Source organism: Hippopotamus amphibius, chromosome 4 (genome assembly GCF_030028045.1).
Source record: "Hippopotamus amphibius kiboko isolate mHipAmp2 chromosome 4, mHipAmp2.hap2, whole genome shotgun sequence".
In the NCBI taxonomy this organism is placed as follows: domain Eukaryota; kingdom Metazoa; phylum Chordata; class Mammalia; order Artiodactyla; family Hippopotamidae; genus Hippopotamus; species Hippopotamus amphibius.
In genome coordinates, this window is record NC_080189.1 from 178,694,784 (window position 1) to 178,720,116 (window position 25,333).

A 25,333-nucleotide genomic window follows, 5' to 3' on the forward strand; every position below is an offset into this window, starting at 1 on the left:
GTTATATGTGATCATGAGGGTGGGGCCCTCATGATGGGATTAGTGCCCCTGTAAGAACAGACACCAGAGACCTTGCTGACCCTCTCTCTCCACCATGTGAAAACATAGCAAGAAGGCAGCCCTCTGTAAGCCAAGAAGAGGCCCCTCACCAGGAACCAAATCTGCTGACACCTGGAGTTCAAACTTCCCAGCCTCCAGAGCTATGAGAACGAAATTCCTGTTTTTTTAAGCCACTCAGTCTATGTATTCTTTTCTGTCCACCCTAGCAGATTAAGACAATATTCCAGGGACCCCTCCCACCCTCAGAATAGGCCTGGACCTCTAGGGATCGTGCATGGCCCCCATACTGTCACTGGGGTAGAAGGATTTCAGTTGCCTGCCTCAGGGTGGCTTTCTCATCTTCCTTTAACACAAAAGGGCTTCATCAAATGTACGGTGAGCAGGTGACCAGGAGGCATCTGGGCCAAGAAGAATGTCTGAGGGCTACTGGACGTGCAGCACCCCCCACCCTGCTCAGGATGGAGCCAGAGGGTTTTCCTTTCGTCTGGGGCTGGAAGGCCCAGTATGCAGGATGCCCAGGAGGCTGAAGTCTGGGGGCTACATCCTATTTTACTAATGAGGACCCTTCCTAAGAGCGGTGTTAAAGTTTGCCCCTCTCAGTAGCTTCTCTCTTCTGAAGATCACAGCATCATCTGGAAGCTATGGCTGTGCTCTCCAGCAAAATGACATTCCCAGAACAGTTTGAATAGAACTTCAGAGGCCCTGTAGGGGCCTGCCCTGGCCCCTCCCCACCTCCACCTTTCACTCTTCTACAGCCAGCTCTGGGAGAGACAAGAAACAGCTCCACACTCACCACCCCACCCCCACCCCCATTCCAAGAACTGACCGGGCTCCCTGTGAGTTAGAAAAAAGCTTCCCAAACTCTGGCAGCTAGGAAGAGAAAACCAAGCATCTGTGAGCTTCACCCAACAGCTCAAAAAGCCAAACTGAATGGTCTTTCATAGGGTTCAGTCACCCTGCAAACTCCCGAGTTTTCACCTTGAGGTCAGAATTCACCAGCTCGTCTGGCAACTATGAGGGCTTCTGCCAGGCTGCCAGATTTCCCCCACCCCAGACGCACAGGCAGTGCCCCCAGGACACTGCCAGCTGGGCTCTGCCTTGGGAAAACCCTTGGAAACAACCTGCTTCCTCGTCCAGGGGCTCGAAACCTCCCATAGAACAGCCCTGGCTTTCTCAGCTGGACCCACAGGTGCTCCAGGTTCTGGGTCCCACCCCACCCCCACTCTCCCCTGATGGGCACAGGTGCAGGACTCACCCAGGACCCGGGGCACCACCAAAGGAGGAGCCCAGGTAGGCAGTCGTCTAGGACTTCCGGTTTTTTCTGATGGGCCAGTGGTATCTAACCCTTAGATTATTTTTAAAAAATTTTTTAAATTAAATTATAGCTGATTTACAATGTTGTATTCATTTCTTCTGTATACAGCAAAGTGATTCAGTTATACAGATACCTACATTCTTTTTCATCCTCTTTTCCATTATGGTGTATCACAGGACATTGAATATAGTTCCTTGTGCTCTACAGTAGGACCTTGTTGTTTCTCTGTAGATTATTTTTTCAAGTCAAAAAAAAAATGGGCCCAGTCACACCTTCTCTACTGAGCACATAAGAAGGTCGGGAGGATCAAATAAGGTCAAAGACATGAAGGGACTTGGATAGGATAGCATTCGCCCATAAGAGCTGTGATGTCTATGGTTTCCTGGATCCAGTGAGGGGAGGGTCCCCTGGAGGGGCAATGAGAATCTCTGAGGTGATCATTTCTCAGAACTGGTGCTCACTGGTGCTCCAGGCATACCCCTTCCATACACACACGTACATGTACACACACACACACACACACACACACACACACACAGCCACTGTCCACTTCCTGCACGAGGCTCTCTCTGATTGACACAAGCACCTGTTTCCTGTAAAGTCACAGCAAGGAGGCCGTGGGCCAGGCACCTCCCTTGCCTGGGCTCGCAGGGCAGACCTAGACAGAGAATTGCTGTTAAGCTGGCTCTAGCCATTTGGACGTGGTAAGGGAGGGCTGACTGGCTGGCTAAGTCTCCAGAGCCAAGCTCCACCCTGCCTGCCTGTCCTCCGAGCCTCCAGGCTGCAGGGACGGATTTCTCATTCATTCAATGAATGGCTTCCAGCACCTGCCAGTGTGGCAGACACCATTGTTGTGGCTATTTATTTTCACCTCTACTGAGAGCAGAAGTCACCCTTTACACTGGGAAAATGCTCGCCAGTCTTCAGAGAGCTCACAGGCAAACTCATTCAGCCCCACAACCTGGTTCCAGGTAGGGTGAGTGGCCTGAGGCCACACAGCCGGGAAGCAGCAGAGCCTGGCTGGAACCCAGGTCCTTTTCCAAGCATTCAGGGGCCAGAGTCCTATTTCTGCTCAAGATTTCTCAGACTCTGCTTATTATAGAACCATTTCCCGTAACTTGAAGAACCCAGGAGACTCCCAGCTCCAGCAACATGGGAGACCAGAAGCCTGAATACCCTTTCCACTGCAGCCAGCCAGAAATGCTGGATAAAACTAAATGCAGAACCACGCTCACATCCACGTGTGTGTGCTAAACCCATGTGTGTCTTTGACGTCTTCTTGGGTTTAATGCTCAGGTTGGAGGAGGAGGTAAAACTCTGAGCCCAGGAGGCAGAGACCACAACAAACAAAAAGGCAGAATCCTCAGGTGACTTCCCCTGTCAAAGAGTGAACTAGAGAGAAAAACTCCCCACCAGCACAAGACAGAAACGCATGCGTTTCAGCATGGGCTCTGGCTGAGAAAACGAATGAAAAGACAGTCACCTTTCAAAATATGCAGCCAGGAGCCACTTGCATCGTTTTGGCTTGGGGTTCAAGTGTAGAGAACCCACTTGATTTAGGGACCCCAAGACACTGCAGTGACTTTGAATAGGAATCCTGAAGGTAAATTCCCACGGCAGCCTGGCTTAAGCAAACATAAATTCTCCGAGGGCCAGGTTTGGCCACAGCGTTCTGAAGACTAGGCTCACACAGAATAAGTTCACAGCTCAGAATTACAGAGCCCCCAGGCAAATGATCCACCATGTCAGGAGACCCAACAGACGGCAGCATCCGGCCTGGAACTTCAGCTACTTGAGCAATCTGCATGTAAGGTATGCATGCTTAAAATGACTAGGGGTAGGATCCATATCTGAGAGGAGCACAAAGTTTAAGCAAAAAAGGACAATGAGAAAAAGAACGACGGACATAATACAAAACCAAACAGAATTACTTGAAACAAAATTGAACTTAATAACTCAATGGGCTGTTTAAACAAAGGCAAGAATGAGGTGAGTGATGGGGACAAAGGCTGGGCAGAGGGATTGGGGGAAGGGCAAGAGAGAGCAGAGGAGGAAAGCAAAGGAGAAGGACTAAAGGGCTGGAAGAGGGAGGGAAGGAGGGAGGGAGAGGGGAGGAGAGTCCAGTGGAAGTGAAGCTCACAGTCCAGCAGTCAGTCAGTCAACACACATGTGCTAAGTGTAATACACACGTACATGTGTATTAAGCATGAGCAACACTGGCCATAAGGATGGCAGATAACATGTCAATGGCTTGATGGATGGTGGGAAGGGGTGGGCGGATGGGCAGGTGGAAGACTGACAGGTGGCTAGTTATGTAATGCATGGGTGGGTGGATAGAGATGCATGACAAGTAGATAGTGAGTGGGTAAGTGGGTGAAGGGGTAAACCGTGGGTGGGTAGTAGATAGTGGAGAGATGGATGAGTACAAGAGTGGGTGAAGAGTGCACGAGTGGGTTGATGAGTAGGTGAATGAATAGATGGCTGGGTGGGTGATTAAGTGGTTGTATAGAGGAACAGGAGCTCTGGTTAGGTTGGTGGAGAGGTAGATGGATGAGTGAGTGAACAGATGGGAAGGAGGGTGCGGGGTGGATAGATGGTTGGGTAGGTAAGTGGATGGAGTGGTGAGTGGATAGATAGTGAATGAGAGATTTGGTAGTTAGTCTAGCAGGGAGATGGATGGGTGAGTGGGTGATACATGGATAGGAGGGAGGGGACATGGATGGGTGAGTGGGTGATACATGGATAGGAGGGTGAGGAGATGGATGGGTGGTGGTGGGTAAGTGGGTGTTAGGTGGGTGGATAGTAGATGGTGGGTAGATGGATGGAGAGATGGTTAGGGAGCAAATGAGTGGCTGGACGGGTAGATGGGTGTGGAGAGACGGATGGATGGGTGAAGACAGAGCCCATCGCCCTCACCCACCTGGGCTTTGGTCTTCACTGCGTCATACTCGGCCTTCATCCTCTTCTGGGCATCTTCGTCCACACTGGGGTCCCCGATCCTGTTGAACAGCGAGGCGGCCTCCTCCAGCAGCCGGTCCAGGAGCACGGCTTGGTTGTCCACATTGAGCAGCAGCACCTGGGTGTGACTCAGCTGCCACTGCTTCTCTTTCAGGCCTGCCTGCAGCTCCACAGGCGGCTCAAGCGCCACTGTCATCTTCTGGAACCAGCGGTAGAACTCATCCTGGGCCAGCAGGTACTCGCTCCAGTGCAGCCACACCCACTCGATACGGCTGCAGGCAGAGACCATGGGCTGTGAGCATCCTCTCACTGTGCCGCTGCCCCCTTCCCAGGACTGGGGAGCTGGAGAGGGGGGCACAAGGACACCCTCTTGGGCCCCATACCACTCCTACTAGACAAGACCCTCTTGTCTGGGAAACAAGCTCCACGGGGCTAAAGATCAGGGTGGCTCAGATTCTAGACCTGCTCTGAGAACCCCCAGCCTGATGCCCTTAGCCAGGACCCCAAATCCTAGCCCGAATCTCCTATTAGTGATGCACAATGCCCCCAGGTGTTCCTCTCCAGTGTTGCGCTCTGCACAGAGTCACCCTGGCTCTGACCACACGGGTGCCCACTGGCCATCACGAGAAGACTGCCACAGAGAGTGTGTCTCCTAATTTGCAGAGTACAATAGGATCTGTGGGCTGGTTACCGCTCAGTGGGGACAGAGGGCTGGGGCCTGTGCGTGGGTCCCAGGCGTGCCATGAATTCACCGCGTTCCCCTGCCTCCACACCAGCCTCAGTTTCCCCATCTGTAACATGGAGATGGCCCTATCAGTCCAGCCAACATCAAGCCACTTCGTTTGGAATCCCGAGTGAAAGAGTTTGAAAAGCAGAGAACACTGCAAAGTCCCCCTGGTCCACTCAACATTCTGGTTTTGTAAAGACAGAGAAGATGCTGGCAGCTCCTGCCCACGGAGGACCTACTGTGTGCCAGATGCGCTGCCTGCCTCTTGACACTTGCTAACCCCCGCCATCCTCCTAACACCCTTCAAGAAACACTTGATTGTACCCATTGCCCAGATGAGGCGCCTGAGGCTCAAAGAGATCAAGTAACTTTCCCAATGCCACATAGCAAGTAACCAGCAAAGCAAAAGGTAATCCCAGGTCAGTCTAAGTGCCCACCCCCCACCTGGCTCCCTGGTACAAGCAGAGAACCTGGGCTCGAGTGCGAGCAAGGCAACAGGCCTTCTTACCCCAGGGCCACTCGGCCATTCTGCTGGAGGATGCACACATGGCTAGTCTACTAAGAACTAATTGTTGGCAAAACACGATGGGTTCCCACTGTCTATTATCCTCATTAAGCTTGATTATACTTAGAAAGAGGCAGGCAGGCTGGCTGACATCCCAAGAGAGCCTCCTGTCCCCAGCAATCCCAGGACGGGAGAAATGTCCCTTGGGTGGAGGCCCCAGGCTAGCGTGGTGGGCATGGAGGGTCGGCGACAGCTGCAGACAAAGGCCTGGCAAGGTCCCTGGCTGCCCTACCTGTGACAGTGGGTCATGTAGGTGACCGTCTCCTCCCACTGGGCCTTGATGTCCCTCAGCCGGGCCAGGATCTCGGGCTTCTGGTCCTCGTGGCAGCATGCCAGGAGGGCTTCAGCTGCCCGCAGCACCATGTCCACCTTCACACGGCCCTCCGGCTCCAGCTGGCATATTTTCTGTCGTGGACACAAAGCCAGTTCCCAGGGGTTAGACAACACGCCAACAGGCAGAGCCTTGGGAAGACAGTGGCAAGACACGGAAAGAGGCAGGACTTCGAGACCAGAGGAGCTGGGGTTCAAATCGCAGCCCCTGCCCCTTCTCCTGTGACCTTGGGCAGCCTGCTAAGGGCTTTGGGGTGCGAGTGAGCAGCCACGGAGATTAGTCAGCACGGAACCGCCCGGGGCTGTCTGATGTTAGGAGTGCCCTCCCTTCCCTGATTGGCCCGTTTCCAGCTGTGTGAACCCAGATAAGTTTCATTACCTCCATGGACTTGGTTTTCTCATCTGTAAAGTGGATGAATAGTCGTACCCAACTCTCAGACTTTTTTTTCCCAGAATTAACTAAGAAAATGCATGTAAAGTGCATGTTTCGTTGTGTGGGGCTGTGAGATTCTACCTCTCAGGTCCACTGCAGGGAACGGGCTTGGTCCAGGGCCCCAGCCCAGGCTCTGGAATTATCTCTGAGTTTGCAGTAGGCACCAAGGCCTCACTCCCTCTGCTTTTCCCACTGGTGACCAAACAGGAACACGAGGGCAGGCCCATTCTTAGGGGAGGTTGGGCTCCTCTGATGGGTGACTGGTTCAGGATGCCCCATGGCCTTGCCAAACTCCCTGAGAACCACCCGGCAGCCCAAGATGCTCCCCGCTCTCCTGGACTCAGGGTCAAACCCGCGCTGGACTGACCTGGTGCCTCCCAGCTTCCCACCTCATTTTCTCTCACAGATGGTTCCCTATTAAACATCCTGCACATTTAATCGCACCTCGGCCTTGGCTTCTTGGAGGACCAAGGCTGATACACATGTCTGGCAAATAGTACATATCTGATAACATGAGCCATTGTCATCATTCACTGTTATTATTCCAGTTCTTTGGCAACTAAAGCTTGGTCTCCGGAGTCAAAATACGACTGGGCTCCAATTCCGGGGCTAGTCCCCACTACCTGTGTGACCTTTGTCTTGGGGCTTAAACTCTCCAGGTCTGTGAACTGGGGGAAGATAATGGTTATGCCACCCAGGGTTACAGTACCATTGCATGATACACGGAGAGCCATTAGCACATGGCCTGGCCCACACTGCACCCTCCATCACTCCCTGATTGTTCACTGCTGCTACTATCGTCTACTTACCTTCTGCCTGTACAATATTTACTGACAGCCCAGCATTTGCCCAAAGCACCAGCTGTTCCCCAGCCTGTCTCCCTGAGGCTGGCAGTCAGTTTTCTCAGACTGAAGTCCCAGTGGGCTGGCTCGTCTGAGCCTCCTCTGTGGGTGGGGCGGGGGAGGGGCTCCTGCCACGTCCAACGCTGCCCCACTGATAGCTGTGTGGGGCCCCAGGCAGGTCACTCAGTCACTCTGAGATGGTGATGACAGTCCCTGCTTCGTCTACCTCATAGGGCTATAATCTTACTTTTGAAAAACACTATTGATTAGAACAGTGATAAGTCCGTGTACTTTATAAACCACTGAGCAATTATGTGGACCCTCCCCCAACACGTGCAAACTGGCAATGGTCCCAATCCTTCTTGTTCCTTCCTATGAGAACGGTTAACGGAGATGATGGCAGTTAGCGACAGCGCAGAGGGACGTCCCTGCCAACACATGTTATCAAAGAGTGAAATTAAACAAGCTCCTCACAAGGGCTGTGTCTCTGTGCTCTGAGTGGGGTGGGGGTAGGAGGCAGGTAGACCGAAGAGCGGGGAGATTCCCCAAGAGAGGGAAAGAGCTTTTGTTTGGGGTTTAGGGGCAGGGCCAAGCAGCAGGATATAGCAGAACCCCGTAAGGTAATGGGGACAGCAGGTACCCAACAGGGACCCCAAGTCCCACTCAGCAGCGAGCTGCAAAGTGGGAGACAAAGACACCATAGTGACGGGTGTGCACTGAAGATCCAGGGCCACCGCGGAACATTCTGGGCTAAGATCACCCTCCGTCTGCACAGAACATCTCACACCCCTCAGGAGCAGGGGTCCCCCAGCGTGGCTGAGGATGAATTTCTTGCCATCCAGTGAGATTTAATTTGATTGAAAATAATAATAATAATTCAGGAGCTGATGTCTCTCACACCCAGAGTTGTGGAGTAGACCCCCTGCCTCCTCCCCAAGCTGACAAGATGGGCACCGTGGTGATTCCAATTCGACCAGTGGGGGCCCTGGGGACCCACAGAAACCTTGGCTTTGCAGAACAAGTCTCTGCAGCACTTAGTGAGGCCTCCTCTATAGTTGCTGCCCAATTTAACCTCAGTCGGGATCCAGCTCCATGAATGAAGGGAGACAGCAGTTTGGGGATGTTCGATCTCTCTCCGGAAAACTCATAAGGAACCAGCCAAGCCTGGAAAGTCCTCATGAGGACAAGGGCCCCTCCCCCCAGTCCTGACTGTGTCATCTCCTCTAGGCCTCTGGATCTTTGCCTTCCTCATTCCTGGTAAGGAAGGTGCCGTCTGGACCAGGGGGACATGGGAGACCCTGAGAATCACTGCCCTCTGCAGGGTTGTGAGCCTGTGGCTTCCCTGCAAAGAGAGAAGAGCTCACCAGTCCCAAAGGCTGGCAGCACACAAGCCCCACCCGGGCCTGAAGCAGAAACCTCTGCCCCAGAACCAAAATGTCAACCAGAGGCATGTCTGCTGTGGGCCTGGGGCCAGGGGACCAGAGGCTGGGGCCGAGCTGGCTAAGCCAACTTTCCAGAAGCAGATTCCACCCTCCTTCTCTGCCTTGATGATCCCGCTCTTTGGCTGATGCGTGGTTGTTCTACAGCCCGCCCCCAGCAAAGACGCAGTCCAGGAGTACCTGGCATGGGACACGCGCCCGCTGGGAAGGGGTCGTTGAACTGCAGCCAAAAAGCAATTCTGATTCGAAGGAGCCAGTGAGGGCAACACTCAGGTGGGGGTTGGATGGAGGGAAAACCTCAGCGGGGAGGAGAAGCAGGTCAGGAAAGCTGGAGGAATGTGGTGAGTCAGGGCCTTCCCTCAACGCAGTCAAGGCCAGGTGAGCACTGTCCTGCGAGTACTGTGCTGAGTACTGTGCTGGCTACTAGAATCCAGGATGAAAACAAATATGGCCTGATGCTTGCAGGCTGTGGTGGGGTCTGCAGACAAGAGCCCAGATGACTGTAAAAGAGCCATGAGGACACGGGGTGGGGAGTGAAGGGGAAGCTGGGATGAAGTGAGAGAGCAGCATTGACATATATACTACCAAATGTAAAATAGATAGCTCGTGGGAAGCTGCTGCATAACACAGGGAGATCAACTCGATGATGGGTGATGATTTAAAGGGCTGGGGTAGGGAGGGTGGGAAGGAGTCACGGGAGGGAGGGGATATGGGGATATATGTATAAATACAGCTGACTCACTTTGTTGTACAGCAGAAACTGGCACAACAGTGTAAAGCAATTATACTCCAATAAAGAGCTTAAAAAAAGGAAAATAAAATAAAAAAATTTAAAAAAAAGAGCCATGAGAGACCCCAAAATTGGAGCTCTGAGGAGGGATGTGGGCAATCCAGGAAGGCGTTAGGAGGAGGTGGCGCTGGCACCAAGACTCAGTGCTGGGCAGACACTGAGACGGAGGCTCCAGCAAAGCTAGAAGAACACAGCGTGTTCAGGGCATCCAGCTTGTGGAAGCCAAGTCCTAGGAAATGTGGCATGTCTCGGACCACAGAGGGAAACCAGTTAGGAAACAGTCTAGCTGAGGCCCCCCGTGCAGGGCCGAGGAGGCTGAAGACACAAGATGCTGCAACCTGAGAGACCAGCCCCTGGAGGTGCAGGGCATGGGCTGGGAGAGCCCGCGGGCCGGTGTCCCTGCATGGAAACGACACAATCCTCTCCACTGGGCCGGCTCTGCCAGCATGCCCTGCACTTTGCCAAGTGTGCCAGTAAGTTATTGGCCTCCGTCCTCCCTCGCCCCTGCAAGGCAGCAACTAGCACTTTCCCCGGGAGCCAAGCTGAAGTTCAGAAGGCATTGGAAACTCTTCTCCAGATGCCACGGCCAGAGCAGGGATTCAAACCCAGGCCTGCAGGCCCCAGGCCCCAAGCTCTCCTCCTACCGCAGGCTTCTCCCTCCCCTCCCGCTGTATCCCCCAACCTGGCTAACTCCCCATTCAGGCCTCAGCAGTGAAGTCACTTGTCCCCAGAGGCCTCTCTTGAATCCCTCAGGGGTTCTTCCTGAACTTTACAGCTGGGAAAATGAGGTGGCAGGAGGGCAGGGGACCCATTACTGGCCACACAGCTGCTAAGCTTCAGAGTTGGATCAGAACGTACACCTCAGTCACTCTAGCAAACGCGCACTGGGGACATGCATCACTGAGCTGGTGGGGGGATCCTACGGGAGACCCCAGACCCCAGGGGGAGGTCCCACGGACCGCCAGGTGGAGAAGGCAGTAGCTGATCCTTTTCACCAGAGGGCAGGGGTGAAAGGTTTTCTTATTGGGAAATCGGTTTTGAAACGTCAAAGCACACAGAGAACAAGCTGGTCTGAGCCCGTGGGAGAGCACGGTGGTGGGGTACCCAGGACACGCCTCCCTCAAACTAGGCTCCAGGCCATGTCCTTGGGGGCTCACCTGATGGAAGTGCCCTCTCAGTTTCCAGCCCGTTCACCTTGGCCTCACCAACGGCTCTTCCTAAGGATCACCCTTGCCTTCGCCTCGCTAAGCCAGACCCACCACCAGGGGTAATGACCCGCCCGCAAACGGTGCAAGGTCCAAAGGGATTAGCACTCTAAGTCCGCGAGTGCTGTGCAGACTGTGCTGTTCCTGGATGGGGAACGTCAGGAGTGGGGGCTGGGGCTGGGGGGGGGGGGTCAGGAAGGATACGTGGACAAGGGGACGTTACATTTCACAAGCACACCCAGACCCAAACCAAAGGGCTTTCCAAGTAGAGGCAACAGCACGCACAGAGGCTTGGTGACAGGAAATTTAGGAGGTTTTCTGCCAGCAGGAGAGGATGTGTGCCGGGAGGTGGGCTGGAGGGGGAAGCCGAGGCTAGAGAACAGGGTCGTGGCAGGTAGACTGCGGAGGACTGTGGATGCCAGGTGAAGCCGGGTTTTCTCTGGTACGCAATGGGGAGCCATGGAAGGTTTCAGAGGAGGAGAATACTATCCTGAGACCCATGTCAGGGATGACCTCGTCCACACTCGTGTGGCTGCTGGAGTACACGCCTGCCTGTCCCCGTGATGCCACGGACCTGAGCGTAGGGTGTGCCTCAGCCCTCCCGCTGCCCCAGGCCCCCACACGGGGATGCCCAGTGATGCTCTGAACTCAGCCTTGGGTTCGAGCCCTGATAAGATCCATTCCTCTCATTCTGGCCCGTCCCTGGGTCCAGCGATCCGTTTCATTATTGGAAAGTGGGGACAATACACCACAATCACGCGGCTTTGGGGAAACTACACATGAAAGCTGAGAGTACAGGCTCGAGCACGTAATAGGCGCTGAGTGAGTGTCTGCCCCCTTCTCCCAGTGACGGGGCAGAGTCATCTTCTGATAAATGAATCCTGGTGACAGTAATAATGACAATGATGACAAAGGCCAAGACCGACGAGGGAAGGGGCTTTGGCTGCCAACTCCTCTCCCTGCCAGGCTTGCCCGTCCCTCCAGCCCCGACCTTCCAAACCTCCAATCCACCACCCACTGTTACAGACGAGGGGTCCAACCTCCTAGGCTCGGTGTTCCCGGCTGTCACCTCTGACCCCTGCCTGCCACTCTGGCCCTGCCCCCTGCTTCTGCCTGATGGTTGATGCTGCCCCAACACCAACATCGGGGGTCCCACCTGTGCCCCCAGCTGTGCCCACCTCCAGTGATTTTCCTATGCTGTTCTCTCTGCCTGGAGCCCCTTCCCTCTCCTCCCCACTGCATCCCCCAACCTGGCTAACTCCTCCTCATTCAAGCCTCAGCAGTAAAGGCCCTTGTCCCCAGAGGCTTCACGTGACCCCCAAAGTTGGGGGACGTGACCTCCCTGGGGCTCCCCAAGCACTTCGGGTTCTCAGCTCACTTCACTGTCCAGTTGAGAAGCCTCTGACCAGGCCACTCAATAGCAGTCACCCCTCCTTACAGCCGGGACAGTCCCCTGGGCAGGGCTCTAACCAGCTGCACCAGACACCTGTTCATGGTTATAATAAAAAGGACAAGTGGTCCAGGGTGGTGTGTACTCTGATGGCACGGCACTAAGAGGGAAGCCGAGCAGGCATCGGGGACCTTTCCCACCTGGAGACGCAGGGCTCTCTGCACCTACCCAGGAGGAGTACCCTGAGGGCAGGGACCAGGCACCCTCACCTGGCATCCCAAGGCCCAGGTTGGAGGCCTGGCACAGGAGGGGCTGATGGAAAACATGACTCAAAGTGGAGGGTCTCAGATCCCTTGGGGTGGGACCAATGAAGGACTGAGAAAGACTATTCTGAGGGCAAATGGGATGGCAGGAAACTCTACAAAACACTGGAGGGGGTGGGGTTGGAGGGGAAGGGGACTAGAGAGGGTGTTTTGTCATTGTCAACTCGGGTCATTTACATGCAGCCTCACAGGGTTTTCTCTATGCTCACATCCATCAGTAACAAAACTTCCTCAAGTCAGCTGTGTGCCCCGCTCTCCTCAGGTCAGCATCCTGAGATAATCAGCTTTACCCGTTCTAGAGGGGAAGCGAAGGGAGGCCCGGCAGGGTAACAGGGCCAGCAAGAAGCAGAGCTGGGATTTGAACCCAGGACGTCCAGACTCCAAAGCCTGTCCTCTCTCTAGTCCAGTGAGCTGTTCCACTAAACAGAATTGCCTGAGAACACAGAACACCCTGCTCCCTGACACTGGCGGGCACAGTTTTACAGAAGCGCATGACACTGTGGGGAAGCAGAAAACTCATTTGAAGAGGAGTCAGAAGACCAGAATTCCAGGGTGGAAGTCCTCCCCAGAGAACTTTTCAACTCGAACAAGTTACACAATCGCTCCAAGACTTAGTTTCCTCATTTGTAAAATGCAGACCCTGGAGCTGGACTTCAGCCCTATAAAAGCCTCCCCCATACTGTGTGGTGACACTTAAGCCATTGGCCCTGAAAAGGTAATATAAATTCTTAATTTTAACTGTCTACTTCCCAAAAGAGCATTAGATACTTTCAATAAAACGGGCAAAATCAGTAAGACGGCTCCAAAAGAAAAGATAAGACAAGACACAGGGAAGAGGGTGTGGGGTCAGCTCTGTTTCTGGCCTGTCAGGGGGTCCGTTTGTGCAGGAGGAGGTAAGCCTCCCCTTAAATGAAGCAACCACTGTTAGGTGATAAATTAGAATTGTGGACCATCCCAATGGATGTGACTCAAGAGATATTAAGTCAACTGCTTTACTTACAGATGGGAAACTGAGGCCCAGAAAGGGAGAGGGATGTGACCGAGGTCACACAGCACTTCAGCATCAGCGTGGAGACTATAAGCCAGCTCTCTGACTCTTAGTCCACTGCTCTTCCCCCGTGCCCCTGGCCCGGAGCAGATACCCTCAGGTGGGGTCACCACGACGCTGGGCCAAGCACTGGGAAGTGGCACCTCCGGTCAGGGTAGCACTGAGCCTCTGCCTTGTGTCAGGTCAGGGTGGAGCTGGACTTCAGCCCTATGAAAGCCAAGGCAGGGACCTCAGGCACAGAGAAGCAGAGAAGCGGCAGGAAGTAGGGCCTGGGCCACCTAGGGGTGGGGACCACCCAACTGCACGGTGCCCCCTTCCAGGATGGGTGAGTCAGACCCTTACAAAGAAAGTGTGATCCTAGGACCTACAGCAATGCTGTCACCGAGGACATCCCAGAAACGTCACATCTCTGGTCCACCCCACCTCCTGGATCTGAATCTACACTTAAACCTCAGGAGATTCAAAGACATCAGATTTTGAGAAACACTGGTCTAGTCCACTTCTGCCATGTAACAGTTGGGAAACCTGAGGCCTGAGAGGGAGGGACACGGCCAAGGCCACAGGGTTATCAAGGCCACGGCCTCTGCATACCTCGGTCTCCCGCAATCTGGCCTCCAGGGCCGCACGGGGCCCCTGGGTGTTGTCATTGACCTGCAGCCGCTCCTGCACGGCCTTCATCCACTCCCGGGCGTCCTCCACGCTCCTGTCGAAGCCTTCCCGGGGCTGCTGACTCATGGCACCTGCGGGGACTAAGACAGGACCACAGGAGATCAGGCACACAGGTGAGAATGCGGGGCTGAGGGTGGGGGGGTGGCGGGTACTGTGGAGGGGCCCCGGCCAGCTGACGGGCGGCGAGGGTGGGGAAGCCTGACCTGGGGATGGGCCCACACGCCACCCCCAACACTCTCCTGATGCTCTGATGCTCCAAATTTGGTGACACAGCTAGAGGTGATTATGTCTGTCAAAGAGTCAAAGGACTAGAAATGGGCCATGAAGGAAAACGGGTCTGGCCTCTCCGGGGACCGGGCAGGGAGAGCGGCCCCCGGGGAAGTTCCGGGTTGGCAAAGAGTCTCTTTGTCTCAGCTTCCCCGTTCCCATCTGACACTCCCTTGGCACACAGGGGGCAACTCTCTTCTGTCTCTTTGGTTTGAAACCCCTCCAAAAGTGGATCTGAAAACACACACAGGCTGAGATGTCTGTGGCAGATACTGAATCGTGATCTGAATGGATCCAAAAAAAGCCTCAACCTAAGAAACACCATTTTTTGACATCGGCCAGACTGATGCCAGCCTCTGAACCTCACTTGAAATTAACATCTCAGGCTGGGGACGGCCCTGAGAGCCTGCTGTCTTGTGGCTCCACCAACTTGGGTCCGCGGCAGGTGTTGCTAAGTGTTTCTTCTGAGCTACGCACCGCCTAGCACCTGGCAGCCACTAACAATCAACTGTCCTAGCATTTGAGCTGAAACCCACTGCCTTCGGGGATGCCCGCCTCCTGGCATAGGTCTCCCAGAGGAACCAAGCCCTTTGCTCTCCTGCCCCCTCCTCGCTCTCCCTTACCTTCTAGCTGCGGATACAAAGTCTCAGTTTCTCATGTAACTTTCTTAAAATCCCATTAAGCCCAGGAAAAACTGTTCTGTATTTGTGATCTAGTTGTCTGCTTATGGCAACTATAACTGACTTTGGATTAAAGTTATTTATATCTGCTTCTTAGGTGTAGGGATTATGTCTAATTTATCCTCCAATCTCCCACAATGCCTTGCACAGAGTAAACCCTCTGCCAATGCTTAAATAGCTCAGCTTTGGTATAAAGTTTCATGCACCTCAAAACCAGCACGGCATTGGTTAAAATGGCAAAACAAAACAAAACTAGAAACAACCCAAATGCCTACCAATAGGAAATCAGGTAAGGAAAGTATCACACGCATGCACTTCAGAATATCATACAGCCGACAAAAAGTAGGCTTGAAATGAATTTGGGATGGAGAATGCTCAGGCTTTATGATAATATCAAAAAATGCAACAAAATTTATATTCAGTAGCCCCGGTTCTAGAGCTAATAAAAACAAAACAAAACAACCACAAAAAACTATGATCCTAGAAAAAGGTTGGGAAGTCTTGCCGTTACAATGCCCATGTAGGGACTTCCCTGGCTGTCCAGTGATTAGGACATCGTGCTTCCACTGCAGGGGGCACGGATTTGATCCCTGGTCAGGGAACTAAGATCTCGCAAGCTGCGCGAAGTGGCCCAAACAAACAAACAAAAAATGCTCCTGTGATGAATCAGAGAGAAGGGCGTGGGCCAGTGGCTCAAGCCACATCCCACGTGACCTCAGGCCTCTGTTTTCCTGGCATGGTATCCTTGGAGACTACGAGGTTAAGGACCATCGTCTGGTTGGTGGAATCACAGTTGGAAGTTTTTCTGTTTCCTTATGTTTCCTCCTAGGCATTTTGTGAATTCTCCAGAAAGGGCAATCGTTACTTTAAGACAAACAAAACAAATAATGTCTTAACGTTGGCCGAATCGTTTGTTGGCCCTTTTTTCTCAGTCATCGGTTGGTTGTTTACCAGGCGTTGACTGGGAATCTGGGCATCCCACCCCGCACACCCCTCCCCGCTCCCCCAGCCATGCACGGGGCAGCTCTGCCATCAGACTGCACGATGCACCTTGTGGGAGGGGAAGGGAATGGGAGACCCAGGGTAGGCTCCCCTCTGGGACCTGGGCCCTCAGAGCTCAGCCTCTCAACACGCCGTTGTTTTTCTTTCGGAGCTCTTTTGATGGTTTTCTAACAACTTACTATGTTCCCAGCAGCCACACCCTACCTTTGCATGCTTTGTTTGAAAAGCACAGTAGAATGTGCAGGCATTTAAATTGGTTCATTGTGGCTTTAATCTCTCATCTAGTAAGTGACTTGACTGGCTTCCAAAAGCTCAGCTTTTATTTTTATAAAGCGATGAATGAGAGGAGCAGAAAGGAACTCCGGGAGTTTCAGATGACAGGACGCAGGGGATGCTCTAAACACCCTAAGGCAGCAAGGTTTTGGAGCACCCTTCTTCTGGGTGGAAATACCCAGGACCTGGGAGGCGTGATGGCCTGGAGATTCCGAGGTACTCAAATGGAACATTAGGGGTCCAGCAGGGTGGGGCAGGGATTGGGTGGGCCTTTGACTCAGGGATCATCCTCAGATGGGGGCTTCTAACCACAGATGAGGGGTCACTAAATGTGAGCTTGGTGAGGTGGCAGGCAGAGTTCAAGAGACCAGGGCCTCTTGGCCTGTTCTGCCAAACCACTTCATTCCAGTTCAGTGAAACACACAGGAATTAAACACGCGCTCCTAGTTAGGCCAGATGGTACAACCACAGCAGCAAATTAGCGGGCCTCTGCCTCAAGAAGCTTCCAGGGACTTCCTAGGTGGCACAGTGGCTAAGAATCCACCTGCCATTGCAGGGGACATGGGTTTGATCCCTGCTGCAGGAAGACCCCACATGCCGTAGAGCAACTAAGCCCATGTGCCACAACTATTGAGCTTGTGTGCCACAACTACTGAAGCCTGTGCACCTAGAGCCCGTGCTCTGCAACAAGAGAAGCCACCAAAGGAGCCCGTGCAACACAAGGAAGAGTAGCCCCTGCTCGCTGCAACTAGAGAAAGCCCATGTCCAGCATGGAAGACCCAATGCAGCCAATAAATAAATAAATAAATAAATAAATTTATAAACAAAAAAAGAAGCTTCCAGAAGAGAAGCTGCAATTAAACACACGTGTGGGCTGCAGGTGGATGAGCTGCAAGCCAGGGTGGGGGATTTGAGAGGAGGGGGATGGACTTTTACTGTGGACCGCTTCCCGGAATAAAATCTTTAAATGCCAGGAATAAACTGCAAGAATTACAGAGGGAACCCATCACATTAAAACATAGTTATCAAAACATTAAAGATCGAATTCATGATACATAAACACACACACACACACACACACTGCCTTCCTAACACATTAAATCACAAGATCTAATAACACTGAGCCTAATCACTACTGGAATTTTGAAATCACGATGGGCATAAAATACATTTCAAGATCTCCACAATGCCTGTAGTGCAACACAAAAGCCACTGCTAATAGCAGAGTGGATTTTGTTTTGGTTGTGCCTCCTGTGTAACTGAAGAAATTGCCATCAGTTAGAGGTCAGTAGCAATTCTGTTACCCCTGTCAGTCCAGGGACTGGGTAAGAATCCTGCTCTAAACCTTCTCATGGCCAGTGGAAGGGAGAACGGGTTTCTTACACAAGTTTAAAAGTTTAAAGTTAAAAAGCAAATGAGCAGCTCAAGAAAAGCCCACTCACGATTGGTTTATGGACCAGGAAGACATCCCTCCTTAGCTTCCCTCACCAGGGACATCATGGACTTCCCTCTGTGAGGACTCCAGTAAGCTTCTGGCCCTCTTCCCATCCCTCCTCCAGGCAGGCACCAGAGGGATTTTCGCAAAACACAAATCCAGCTGACCATTGCCCTGTTTAAAAGATAAGTTGCATCACGGTCTTTCGACCGACCCCCAAGCCCTGAGCGTGACCCTGTTTCCAGCCTGGCTTCCTCCCGCACCTCCTCACAGCCAACCCCAGGGCAGACGTGCAGTTCCTATCTCCTTTCTGACACAGACGAGACCATGACTCCTGTTCCCTCTGCTAAAAACAAGCCCCCTCCCCCAGGCATTGCCGTCTGGCGTGGAACCCCAGAGCATCCGTGACCACCGACTACATTTTCTGGACAGGCTGCCTCCCGTCTTGCTGCCTTTCCACCTCTACACCCCAGGGCTGGCGAGTCAGGTTACGTGCCCTTCATTAATGTCAACTGAAAGAACAAATAAGGCAAGGAAATGACCCGTAGTACTGGATTGAGCAGCATGGGAAGCCTTCCAAAATGTGGCAGGGAAAGCAGGAGAAAGAGCGCTGGGCTTGGAATCTGCACATTTACCCTGAGCACATGCCTCTGCTTCCCTGGGCCTCAGTTTCCCCATCTGCACACTGTGAGTGTTGAACAGAGGGTCAGGGTCTCTGAGGTCTTAAGGTTGTGGGTTGGAAGGGTCCATACGACTGAGATCTCTGTGAGCCACGCCAGTTGGGGGCCTATGGCCTCCACCCTCAGACTGTCAGCCTGGTCTGGGCCCTGGCCTCCTTCTCTCCCCTATGGAGCCCCTCCTCAGCCAGCTCAGAGCACCCCTTCCAGCATCATGGCCCCTCTAAGGCAGGCCAAGGTGAGTAGCCTCCCAGAGCCACATGTAAGCTCCAAAGGAAATGGTCCTGGGAAAAGGGAACTCTCCTGCACTGTTGGTGGGAATTTAATTTGGTACAGCCACTATGGAAAACAGTTTGGAGGTTCCTTTAAAAACTAAAAATGGAACTACCATATGACCCAGCAATCCCACTACTGGGTATATACCCTGAGAAAACTATAATCCAAAAAGAAACATGTACCATAGTGTTCATTGCAGCACTGTTTACAATAGCCAGGACATGAAAGCAACCTAAATGCCCATCAACAGATGAATGGATAAAGAAGATGTGGCACATATATACAATGGAATATTATTCAGTCATAAAAAAGAATGAAATTGAGTTATTTGTAATGAGGTGGGTAGACCTAGAGTCCATCATACAGGGCGAAGTAAGCCAGAAAAAGAGAAACAAATACTGTATGCTAACACATATATATGGAATCTAAAAAAAATGGTATGGATTAACCCAGGGACAGGGCAAGAATAAAGATGCAGATGTAGAGAATGGACTTGAGGACACAGGGGGAGCAAAGGGAAGCTGGGACGAAGTGAGAGAGTAGCATTGACACATATACGCTACCAAATGTAAAAGAGATAGCTCGTGGGAAGTTCCTGCATAACATAGGGAGATCAACTTGATGATGGGTGATGACTTAGAGGGCCAGGATAGGGAGGGTGGGAGGGAGTCACGAGAGGGTGGGGATATGGGGATATGTATAAATACAGCTGATTCACTTTGGTGTACCTCAAAAATTGGCACAACAGTGTAAAGCAATTATATTTCAATAAAGAGCTTTAAAAAAAAAAAAGAAAGAAAGAAATAAATGGTCCTGGGTACATTTTACATCAGCAAGGGAGCACACGTCTTATGTACATGATCAGGTAGTAAATATCTGTAGACTTTGCAGGCCACATACAGTCTCTATAGCATATTCTTCTTTGATTTTACGGCCCTTAAAGAATATAAAACCCATTCCACATTCACCATGCCAAAACAGTCTGTTAGCCAAGTGTGGCCTATGGGCTACAGTTTGCCAGCCTCAGCTGTAGATGCTCCAAGGCTACAACCAGCAGCTTCAGGAAGTCAAAGCAGCCAGCAGGCAAAGCGAGCTGGCTAAGTGACCCACAGGCACGTGTCCTGGCATTGGACAGACGTTGAGGCCAGAGGACCTATAATTGGTCCTGTTGGTCCTGGCCCCACTATTCACTAGCTGTGTGACATCTGACAGTCACTTAACTTCTCTGAGTCCCCATCTCCTCCCCTGGAAATGGGGTGTCTTGTCCGTGTGGGCTGCTATAATAAAATACCACAAACAGGGTGGCTTATAAACAGCAGAAATTTACTTCTCACAGTTCTGGAGGCTGGAGGCCTGAGATCAGGGTGCTAGCATGGTCAGGGGAGGGCCCTCTTCCTGGTGACAGACTTCATATCATATCTTCACATGGAGGGAGGGGTTAGGGAGGCCTGTGGGGTCTCTAACAAGGTCACGAATCCCATTCACGAGGGCTCCACCCTCATGTGAGAACATGATTAGAATCAACTGCTAGATCCTCTAACTTCTTTTTTTTTCTCTTTTTTATTTATTATTTTTTAAAATTTATTGGCTGTGTTGGGTCTTCATTGCTGCACTCAGGCTTCCCGTAGTTGCGGCGAGCGGGGGCTGCTCTTCGTTGCAGTGCGTGGGCTTCTCATTGCAGTGGCTTCTCTTGTTGCAGAGCACAGGCTCTAGGTGCACGGGCTTCAGCAGCTGCAGCACGTGGGCTCAGTAGTTGTGGCTCGCGGGCTCTAGAGCGCAGGCTCAGTAGTTGTGGTGCACGGGCTTAGTTGCTCCGCGGCATGTGGGATCTTCCCGGACCAGGGCTCAAACCCGTGTCACCTGCATTGGCAGGCAGATTCTTAACCACTGTGCTACCAGGGAAGACGCTAGATCCCTTAACTCCTAATACCATCACATTGCAGGGAGGGGACATAAACATTCAGACATAGCATGGGAACAACACCTAGATTTGATTAATGAAAAAACCTCCCACACAGAGCCTGCAACACACTCCACACTTGGAAGCCATTCTTTTTTCTTACCCCAAATTCCTCTGGGGTCAGGCGGAGGGCTTTTCTTCTTTAGAAACCTGCATCCAACCGGCAGCTCCCACACTATCCCAAGGCTGGGTGCAGTGTAGGTATGGGAGTTACTAGCCAAAGACTAATGCATCTGTGCTTCTCAACAGCTGCTGGGTGCTGAGGATTTAGAGACAAACCAGGTGGGGCTCTCCCATGGTGAGAGAGGGGGCCAAAGTGAGGAGGCCACAGTGAGCTTTGAGAGAGCGGAGCACAGGCTGAGTGGGGGGCGTTGCAAGCTGACAATACTGGGGAGGATCTTGACACCCTAGGGGATGGGGAGGCTGGAGCTTGAGGATGGGGGGAGGTAGTGAAGAGAGAGTGGGGGGCAAGGGCCAGCTCACAGCCCCAGAGCCATAGCCAGGAGGCTGGGCTGGCCCCTGGGGGCAATCGGGAGCCAGCTCGGGTTCAGGTGGGGGTGACAAGGCTGATTCTGAGGCTCAGGCGAGTCACCCTGGCTGGGGTGGGTGCAGAAGGAAAGCCCTGGCCAAGGGAGTGGGTGGAGGCGGGGTGCGGGAAGGGATCAGTGCAGACACAGGCAGCTGCAGGAGGCCAAGGACCACATGGGACGCGGGAAGGCTGCGGGAGCAAGCATGGCAGGCCCGCCTCTCTGGGAGGGAGGGGAGCAGTCTCACCCTCCGTGAGTTTGTTTGTCTTTCTTGGATTGGCTGAATGGACACAGGAGTAAAAAAATGGAACTATGCATTTTCCAAACATTTTGGCCAAAAAAAAAAAATGTGCTCAGGCATTTTTTTAAAAGCCGTTTCCGTTTCCAAGTCCCCTCTTGGGAAGCAGCCCTGGGGCGCGGCTGCAGGCAGCAAGGCAGTGGGGCTACGGGCGTACCTCTGCGCTGTCCCCCAGGAGCCAGAGACAGGATGCAGGCCCGTTCTGGTTCAGGCAGGCGCTGGTCTGCCGGAGGAGATGGTTACAAAGGAAGCAGCCTTCGTTTTCAGCGTCCTGAGTAGTTATCACAAATGACAGCCGGAAGAGAAATGACCTGTTTTCCTTGATGACAGACAAGCCAGGGCAGGGCGGATGATGGAGCAGAGGAGTAGACTCAAGACAGAGCGTGTGCTCGGATGGATCCCGGGTCAAAATGCATCAGCCTGTGAGACTGACACGTCCACAGGAGGTGGACCAGACCCCCACGTGTGGCTGGAGAAACACCTCTCCCAGAAATGGACTGTGAGGCTGTACTTTAGGGGAGGCCAAGAACGTTCCAGAATCTGAGCTCCTGGCCTGAGCCATGGTGTCAAAAGGCGAGAGTCATGGGGAAGGCTCAGGGTGAATGAGGAGGCAGAAATGCCAAAAAGAAGTGTGTGGTGGGGACTTCCCTGGTGGCGCAGCGGTTAAGAGTCTGGCTGCCAGTGCAGGGGACACAGGTTCAATCCCTGGTCCGGGAAGATCCCACATGCCTCAGAGGAACTAAGCCCGTGTGCCACAACTACTGAAGCCCATGCATCTAGAGCCCATGCTCCGCAACAAGAGAAGCCCCCGCAATGAGAAACCCACGCACCACAACGAAGAGTAGCCCCCACTCGCCGCAACTAGAGAACGTCCACACAGAAACAAAGACCCATTGCAGCCGAAAGTAAAAAAATAAATAAATTTAATTAAAAAAAAATTTGCGGTGGACAGAGGGTGCTGGAAACTGTGGTGTAGACTTGAAAAAAGAAAACAAAAGGCCGACCAGGGAAGACAAGGGCGCAACATTTCCACAATGATAAAAGGCCTATGTCATGCTAAGCACTGGTCTACAAGTCATCCAGGGGTCCTCCTGGGTAGGTGATGCAAGAGACAGCAGAGGCAGGGCAGTGGGGCCTCCTCTTGGGCTGAGAGCTTCGGCTGATTGGCAGGGGTACCTGGGAAGAGCTTCCCTCCACCCTTCCCCACCACCAGCACCTTCCTCCTTGGATCTGGGGAAACTCATCAGGCACCTGCTCAGGACCAGCGCTCAGTGGGCAGGGCTGCCGTCACCTTCCCCAGTCAAAGACAAGAACACAGAGGCTGGAGTAACCGGTCCAGGGCACAGAGCCATCAGGGCAGCACTGAGATTTCAATATTGTTCTCGGATTCCAAAGCCCGTGCTTATCTCACTAGACCGCCCTGCCTCCAAAACCAAGTCCAGCTTCACCGAACGTCAGGGCACCTGGCAGAACTGCCCAGGGGAGGACAGTGACTCTGAATGGACAGGGTCCAACCAGGCAGGGTGAACCCACTCTGAGTCCAGCTGCGAACCAGAGGGGCCCGGCTCCCTGGGGGTGAAGGAGCTGAGAAGCTGCCAGGAGACAAAAGGGAACCCAGAGACTGGCTGCTTCCACCCCTAGGCTGGAGGGGGCAAGGGAGGAGGTGGTGTTACCAGACCAGGGCGAGGAGCTTCTGAGCAGCAGGAGCTGGAGCCCCAAAGGAGGCACGACCCCAGCTGGGCAGAGAGGCTGTCTGTTGGTGAAATCCCTGGGCCAGCACAGGGGAGTCTCAGCGTTGCAGCCCGCAGGGGTCAACCCTCCTGGGACCCAGGGAACAGGAAGGAAGGTCTCCCAGTCCGGGACGGCGCAGACTGCCCATGTGGAGACAGTGAAGGATACCAGCTCCCTTTGCCCTGATTCCTGGCCGCCTGAGCCATGGGCCAAGATGCAACTTGGTCTCCAGGGGACCAGCCTTGCAGAACAAAAGACAAGTTACTGCCATGGACGCTGACCATCTTCCAGATTGACCTTGAGGGGGAGTCCACAGGAAGCAGATCAGGGCTCAGAACCCCGTGTCCTGGGGGCAATGGGATTAGGGCCCTCCAGCTTCTCTCTTCCCCTTCCTGGGCCTGGGAAGCTGAAGCTGCAGGGTGGAGGCCCCTACTTGGTTCTGTGGCGCCAGCGGTGAGAGGTAGACACCCCATAAGGACCAGGTTGGGGCCCTGCTTCAGTCCCTCCAACACCATAACAGCAACGTAAAACATTCTCTGGGAATGTGCAAACACTCTAATACCACGTGTCATTCAGTGATCTAGATGCTCCAAGAACCCCACTTAAGACCTCACCAAACCCCATTAGGGAATGCCCCTAAACATGACACTAAACCCCTCCTAAGCAAAGAGAGGGGCAAAGTCAGGTTCACAGAGTGACGGTTACGTGGCTGACATTATTAGTACCATTTTATAAAGATGAAAACTGAGACTCAGCAAAGCAAGTAGGCTGCCAGAAAGTGGTGGACCCAAGATTAACAATAATAATTGTAACAGCCCATGTGTATCTTGCATTCTATACATGCCTAAACTTATGGTAAAGGGCTTACAGCTATTAACTCATTTATCTACAAAGACCAATCGGACACTTATCCCTACTTTATGGCTGAGAAAACTGAGGATCAATGATGCTGCCCGAAGTCAGACGGAGGTTAAGTATGGGGGCAGGACTGGAACCCAGGATGGCCCGAGTCCAGAGCCTTTGTTCTTAAACACCACGGTGCTACCCAGCTTCCACATCCCTGCCTGTACACTCCTCCCCCTCCCCCCGCCCAAGAACCCACTGAGAGCCACCAAGCCTCCTGTGGGACGTCTTCTATGAGCATCTAAGCTCAAGAAAGGTAACCGTGGGGTGTAGACCTGGGCATCGGCTCAAGAATCTAGAATTGGATTTAATAAACTGAGGCCCCAGCTGCCGGGCAGCCTCAGTCCTATGGTGTCCAGCCACCCTGGCCCTCTGCTAACCCAGCTGCCCCCCTGGCATTTTGCTCTAGAACCTGGAACGCTCAGGATCCAGACCCAAGTAAATCCCAGCCCCCGCGACAAGCCCTACAAAGCAAGTGTGCCTACTCCGGCAACATGGCCAGGGGCCCCACCACAAACTGACTCGGAGCCCTGGCACGGGGCGCACTCCCTTTCCCGTGACACGCTCTCCTTTCCCGTGACTCACTCCTGCCCTGCCACACACAGTTTCCACTCTGACTCGTTCCCACTGCTCTCACACACACACACACATGGAATTGGGGGAACCAAGCGGACAGCTGGTTTTAATCCCAAAGCCTATTCCAAGTGGATTCTGGGATCTCTTTTTTGTTTACTTATTACAGACAATGCTGCGGAGAGGCCATGGCTCAGAGCACCGTTCAGAGCACCAGGATGGTCCTGGGCCACTCTCTCTTATCTGGCATCCACAGAAGGAGATTCTGAGAGCCAAGTGTGTAAAAAGCAGAGACCAAGCTCTCCGCAGCACCTTAATTAGTCATTGGTCCAGGAACTCTCACACCATTTTATTTAATCTTACAACAACCCTCCAAGAAAGCTGAATCTAGAGTTGGGAACAATTACTGGACTTAGCCCATCAGAGGTAACCACAGGCTTGCAGAGATTAAGAGACTGAACCAAAGCCACACAGACTGCAGGGCCCTGCAACCCACCCTCTGTCCATGGGCTTGTAAATGTTTATACAAGAAACCCCACTTAGTTAACAGGGTTGTGGTGTCCACTTTACAATTCTAGCCACAAAAGGGATGCTTTCAACACAAGTGCTCTGAGAGGGATTCTCAACCAGATTTGCC

General features: G+C 52.9%; 1 protein-coding gene across 3 annotated transcripts in view; it reads right to left on the reverse strand.

The window, feature by feature from the left end:
* SYNE3 (spectrin repeat containing nuclear envelope family member 3) overlaps window positions 1-25,333 on the reverse strand; it is a 94,392-nt gene that overhangs the window by 42,584 nt on the left and 26,475 nt on the right. For 2 of the 3 annotated variants that reach the window (XM_057732606.1, XM_057732604.1), the window contains exons 2-4: window positions 14,017-14,174; window positions 5,858-6,030; window positions 4,296-4,605 (exon numbers count right to left, since the gene is read on the reverse strand). In XM_057732606.1, coding sequence (XP_057588589.1) covers window positions 4,296-4,605; window positions 5,858-6,030; window positions 14,017-14,160 — 627 coding nt within the window. In that variant the 5' untranslated portion in view covers window positions 14,161-14,174. Of the gene's footprint in view, window positions 1-4,295; window positions 4,606-5,857; window positions 6,031-14,016; window positions 14,175-17,758; window positions 17,852-25,333 lie in introns of those variants that run through there. The other variant, XM_057732607.1, reaches the window with a different exon arrangement.